The sequence below is a fragment of the Conger conger genome, chromosome 7 (assembly GCF_963514075.1).
Source record: "Conger conger chromosome 7, fConCon1.1, whole genome shotgun sequence".
Lineage (NCBI taxonomy): Eukaryota > Metazoa > Chordata > Actinopteri > Anguilliformes > Congridae > Conger > Conger conger.
In genome coordinates, this window is record NC_083766.1 from 19,022,712 (window position 1) to 19,029,572 (window position 6,861).

The window sequence follows — 6,861 nt, forward strand, 5'->3', positions numbered from 1 at the left end:
TAACCACATGGTTCCGCTTCGTTCCTACACCGAAAACGTGTAGGCCTACACCTGTGAGTTTTGTAAACACTGCAAATGTGCTAGAACGTCAGCAATGGCTTCTACACATCGTGTCATCCTATAAACCTTTTGATTACATTTTGCGGTTTAAGAAACTATAACTGAACTAATATTCAAAACTGCCGAATCGCGGTTTAAATTTATAATACTGGTTCAATTAATACTGGTTAAATTAAAGCTGTAACGGTGAATAACCTGTTTGCAGAGTTTAGAACATAGGCCTATGGCAAACCGAAGAAACGCTGCTCTTAAAAATAACATTTAACGCTAGGACGGGCCGAAAACATGCATTTTGAGTGTTTTCGCCAAGGAAGATTTATACGTTTACGGAGCTTCGGTAGCATCGAAGGTAAGATCTGAGGAAAAAGAAAACATGAAACTTGAGTCGTTCATTGCGTTTTGTACAAATTTATTCGTCCTTTTGGAATAGAGAATGACCTTAATCTGTAGAAACAGTTTAAATAGTACTCTCTGCCAGTGGTATTAGTTAACCTGATACTGTCAAAACATATTACAGAAAAACTCACAAACCAAGAAAGAACATGTCAAACGTACAGAGGTTCACAAGCTTCATGAAGAAAAGTAAAATACAACTTACTATAAATAAACTTGCGCTTGCGACCCGCACAGTCTCATTACAACCTATTAAGCTCATGAAAAAAAAGAAAAAGAAAAACCTGTACACAAATTGGACAGCCAGCACAAACCTTGACACTACAATTTAAGTGTAAACATTGACTTGTGATAGTGTAATTTCCCTCTCCGTTGACAAGTCTTTCTGGAGCAACACTTTTCTCGTGTGAGGAATTAAAATGAAGTGTCCCAATTCTTCTACACAAGTAGATTTCTTATAAACGCTCATGATAAAAGGCTCTTCAAATGCAAATGAGTCTTAGTCCAAGATATGTCATTTTAAAAACTCTTAAAATGGACAACTCAGTATGAGATGAAAAAAAAAATGCATTTCTTAAAAAGCAATGCGTAAACCTCCGAATATTGTTAAAATTTCAGAGCTCAATGTTCAAGTATCCGAAGTACTTAACACTCAAGTCTTTTCAAATGTGGGTGAGGGGTAGCGTTCCGTTCACTCCAGTCCCGGCGCTTTGATAGTGCTGATGAACACTGTGTAACCTACTGGCCTGCAGAGTGGAGTGATCCGCTCCGTCTCCCCCGGGAGGAAGGTACATGCTTATCATATCCCTCAGGTCCCCCAAACACGCTCTTTGGGAGTGCGAAGTGATGGCCGGAGGAGGCGAGCTGGTTTCGGTCTTGCACACGGACGCCATAGAACCCAAGCCCATCGCGCTGGTGGTCTGCTGTGTATACGCCGGAGACATGCTGTAAGTGGATGCGGCATTCATGTAGGTCTGGGCGGTTGACATCATGGGGTACTGGAGCCCGGCCATCTCGTACCGGTGCATTTGCTGAATTTGTGGACTGTTCATGCTGGGATGCTGAGGGTATCCCAACTGATCCTGCATGAGGGAATAGGCGCTGTTGGTCCATCCGTTCATGTGTGCGTAGCTGTCCATCCTCTGTCCGACGGAGACCGTGTTGTTGACAGCATTGGTTCCAGGCGCCAGTAGTCCCCCAGGCAAGGAGTACTTGTCCTTCTTGAGCAAGGTCTTAGTCTTCCTGCGGGGTCGGTATTTATAATCCGGATGCTCCTTCATGTGCATGGCTCGCAGGCGCTTTGCTTCGTCAATGAAGGGTCGCTTCTCTGCGTCGGTCAACAGTTTCCAATCAGCCCCAAGACGCTTGCTGATCTCCGAGTTGTGCATTTTAGGATTCTCCTGAGCCATCTTCCTTCGCTGGCCCCTGGACCATACCATGAAGGCGTTCATGGGCCGCTTCACGCGGTCCTGGTCGTTGGCACTGTTGTTCTTACCATTGTTGCCGCCCGAGCCCGTATTGGACTGCGGAAGCGGACTTTTAATCTCGGTTTCCATCATGCTATACATTCAACTGCCTTTAGAGTGCTCAGTTCTACCACGAAAAAAGACAGGATGAAAATAAAATAAGGGAGAGGTAGTGTTCGTAAACAACCGAAACTAAAATGTTCAAAGTTGCAGTTTAAGCCAAAGCTTGCACTTGCTACCGTCCGCCTGTTCTCGCCACTCTTTTCTGTTCACTTGCTTGCTCCACCTCACACGGGTCTTGAGTGAACTCTGAAAACTTATCCGCCAACCTCAGCTGTTAATAGTGGATTGCCATGTGATTTGGATTGACAGCATAACAATGAGCTCCATCCTGACCAATCACAGCAGGGCATTTCAACCCTCTATCCAAATAGATGAGCTGGACAGCATGACCTCTGGTTAGAACTCGCCAAAATAAAATTTAAATGTAATGTTAAGTGACATTTACAACACAAGTGAAGTATAATACGTGAAACCTTAATTTACAGCACAAAATGAATGTTACAGCAAATTAGTTCGATATAAAAACCTTTAAAGATATTCAAATATCACTCGAAGCTTTGCAAAAATATTATAAAATCAATTGTATTTCCTATTTTCTATATAAATCACAGTAATGCATTGGATACCTTAATAATTCGAAAACAAGACACGGTTATTCTTAAATCGTTTAATACAAATCCCGCCTAAACGAAATTAATAGTTTTATAATCAATCCTAATCTAATTCACTACGTGTTTAGGGTATACTCATTAACTTCAATTAGTTAACAGCCTATCAGCACTCGTCCCTGTATTTTTGCGCATATATTCACGCGTATAAATGAAGTTGACAGGCTAACTATCTTTGCAAAATGGTCCTTTCATTGATTTGCCTGTGCAAAAACAGGTAAACGGCTCATTGCTGACTGTCGTAGTTTAGCGAAGTCACTTGAGCTGTGTGCCATAAAATAAAAACTTGGATAAATAACTACATTCGCTAAGTGATGGTCTACTAACCACAGAAAAACACTGTAGACTATTTAAGTAAAGTCAAAAGAATCGAGAGCAGCGTAATGTGCTTGTCCCGAAGCAGAAGCATTATTCCCTGTCTTCGTACGACGCGAAGTCATGGGAGTTTGTAACTTTCCAAACACAAAATTGAGAATCTGGGGCTTGGCATTTGTATTTAATTTTCACATTGAGACAAAAAATATACACATTGTTCATACATTGACAGTAATACATTAGTCGTGTCAGTTACAGTTTGGTTAAAGCAGCCTACAAAATTGGTAACGATTTGCACGTTCAGTTCAGAAAACCCCGCTTCATAATATTCATAATATTAATGTTTGGGCTACACAGGAGGAAGCACACCGTATTTAGTCCAGCTCTTTCTCTCGCTGGTTCATTAAGACTGTTCCACTTGTCAGGCCACCGCTGAAAATGTTTGTGTATTTCTTTTTTGATGTTTCATTAATCTAAATATATAATTAAATATACATTTAAAAAATGACACCTGTATATTTGCTCCATAATATACACATTATCTAAAATATAATTATTACCAACGAAATACTACCTAATTCTCAGCCTGTCGCATTTTGCTAATATCTGTGTTTTCAGTGACGTGAAACCAAGTTTTCAAAGAACTTTGGTGTTTGCAAGAGAAATGGAGAAGACTGCGATAGTACATTACTGCCCTCTTGTGGTAAATCTTGCACTTGGAAATGTTGTTCGGTTCGGTGAAGTATATATTCACTGAATAAAATAGGCTTCTTGAATTATCTTATTGAAGGACATGAGTGAGTAGGTTACTGCCAAAGGAAGCGCATTATGTTTATTGTCCGTGTGTTAGTCTGCTCTTTTAATGACTACGGCTATTTCTGGTAACAAGAGTTCATTAATTTAAGAAACGATTAAATCTTATTGACATTATATGGTAGACCTTGAAAAATGTTTGCGTTACATATATTTTTAGTTCGTTTCCTCTATACATCCTACACTAAACAGACAACTGAAAATATAAGCCTATTTTAATTTGTGATAGCCTACTTATGGTGACCAATAATTAAACACGAATTCTACAAACTACAGAATCGTGTTTAACAAGGTTCAGACCAACTGTCTAAAATATCTGCCTTTTAGGTGTTGTTTTAAAGGTTTTGGAACAAGATCGTATACATAAGTACATCATTTAAAGAACATGCTCTGAATAATACATATAATAGGCCAACCGTAAACCTTTATTTTAGCCATAATAATTTTGAATGGATTAATGAAGTAAGTTGTTCAGAACATTTTACTAAATAAACATGTCAGTGACGGCTTCTGTTCAGCAGTTTAATAGTTTGAGTGGGATTCTCAACACAACCTCAGGCTAACTTCTCTCCTGCTGTTTACAGCGCTCTGTGACCATTAAGTATATCGTTGTCTGTTTATAGTTAGACCGCTTAAGCCCGGAGTGCGAACAATTTAAGTTCATGAATATTTACCAACTACTAAGAATGCACAGAAGTTAAGAAATTCAAGGAAAAAGGCTAGTTGCCAGCCCCGTCCGATGTGCTGACACTGCTGACACCTATGCGTTTGTATTATTTATAGCATGATTTATTGTATTTATATTGCCCTAATGTTAATGCTTACTGGGCGAGTAAGGTTAATAGCCCTGGAGAATGTATAATTGCAGTTATGTTCTAAAGAAAAACTGTCAACACGAATGTAGGTATGTATGCCTTTTCTTTCCTAAAATATAGGCGATGTAATGACATTAGAACTTTATACTTTGCCTACAGGCACATCACATTAAATGCCTTCCTAGGCTAACTTCCGCATGTAAAGATATTACACCCGTTTTGGCCTACAGATAATATCGACAGCGCACAAGTAAGTCCAAAACAATACAAAAAAGAAAAAGCAACAAGACATTCGCAAAAGACATCTGCACTACACTGCAAGGGAATTCATGTCAAGTGTCAACATGGATAGAAAATTGTCAGCTAAATGTGTCTACTGAATGAAATTAATCAAAAGATGGTAGGAGGTAACATAAGCTTCAACGCGAGCATGTGATCACCCAGGAGCATGTAATAGTAGCTTCCGCCTACGCCTAGTGGCATGCACATTATTGACATTTGCAATTGGCAACATTTAGGCAAGGGAAAATGTAGGGCCACTTCCGCGGTCTAATTGTAATGTAGACTAATGTAATCGTCAGATAGGCCTAATTAATTCAAGCATCACTTATCCTTTGCATTATCAAATTGCAGTACAGTAAAAAAAATAATTCTAATTGTGTGTATGTGTAGTCTATGCACTATATGTGTATAGGCCTATTGCCCAAAAAAAAAGAAGCGGTATAGGCTATAGCATAGTCAAGATAAAATAATAAGCAAACGTAATTCGTTTTTATAATCTATATAAACCTGCTTGAATCATTAACTGGACGATAGTTTGATATCGGTTTAATTTATTTATTCTGTTAATATGGAACTGTGGCAGGACATTTGCAAAAGCGCAAATCGCCCAATCCCCAGAGCAGACCAGAATACAAAATAGACTCATTGCTAAATTAGCAATTGTTTGTAAGACACGCTAACCCCCTTGGGTGCCAGAGTGTGCAGGTCCCCAGGCTGATATCAACCGGTCCAGGCAAAAGCTAAACTTCTAATTAGTGGTTGTTGCAGTCTTACTCATTCTGAGAGACCGGTGATTTGTTTATCACGGAAGATCGGAGGAACTGATCCCCTTGTAATCTCTTTATGGAAATAGACCCAACGGCGGGGAAAGAAAAGCTGCTGAATTCAAGACTCGGTATTTTGCGCAGTAAGTTTCCTAATTAACGCGAACACAGGGCGAAGACCACCAGCGTTGCCCGGCAATGTTCCTGCTCAGTAGGCTACCTGAACTCAAAGCCCCGCGGCCAAAAGCACGAAAACGCGGCAGCGATTCTCGATATGCGCTACTATCTTTCTCTTTCACAACTGTAAAAAAATATTTATTTCGACTAAAACAGTAAATAATTAGTCCTGTACGGTACCATGATGATTGTAAATACATAAAAGCAAGGTGTCATGGTTACACTCGCGTAGGGTAAAATACACTTTTGACCGTTCACATAAACTAATAAAAATATTTTAATTACAAAAAAATAATGATGAGACATTTAAGTGGACTTCACGTCTGACAGCTGTGACATGTTGCCTATCATATGGACCCTAATTAAAATGTGTGCTATACATGCACGGGTTAAAATATACGATTTAGACTATGGAAACAAATAAAACCGTATACATCTCTGTATTCACGTGTAATAATATCGCGTAGGCTATTACAAGATTTATGTAAATTTGAAAAAAAGAGATGGTCCTCATAACCATCATCATCATCATTATCATCATCAAATAATTCACGTATACAGCGTGCGTACCATATTGAGGTTGTTACTGAATGATAATATAATATGGGACCTGTGGGGGGAAATGCTATTCTGGTTAACATGACAAAACACTCCACGAAAAACTGTTCACGGCCATTATTCGTGGACGAGGGGTATAATTTCATAATCCGATTTGTTAATGAGCTGGGCCTGGGAATAACCGTTCAAAAAGGTGTGTAATCTAAGAGCGAGGAAGGCATCTGTTGATATGGTAATGCTAGTTCGCTCCAAGACATGACAATGGTGTGCATTGCCAATCCAGATTTAAGAACGTTTATTTCATTTGGCGCCATACATTTGAATTAGTTCCCCTCGTTGAAATAAAACTGCATTGCGGCCCCCACAAATCGGGTCACAGAAATTAATTTCATGTGAATTAATTAATCGAATTAATTTTATGTGAGCGAAGCCAGAATATGGATAATCGGCTACATATATGTAACACACAAAATCAATACTTTTAAAT

The 6,861-nt window shown here is 39.1% G+C and overlaps 1 protein-coding gene across 1 annotated transcript; it reads right to left on the reverse strand.

Annotated features, from left to right (window-relative positions):
• Nucleotides 1-452: 452 nt before the first annotated feature.
• On the reverse strand, nucleotides 453-2,341 carry LOC133132570 (transcription factor Sox-3). Its single transcript, XM_061248064.1, has one exon. The coding sequence runs from the start codon at nucleotides 2,019-2,021 to the stop codon at nucleotides 1,116-1,118; it is 906 nt and encodes a 301-aa protein (XP_061104048.1). The 5' UTR covers nucleotides 2,022-2,341; the 3' UTR covers nucleotides 453-1,115.
• Between the last annotated feature and the right edge of the window lie 4,520 nt (nucleotides 2,342-6,861).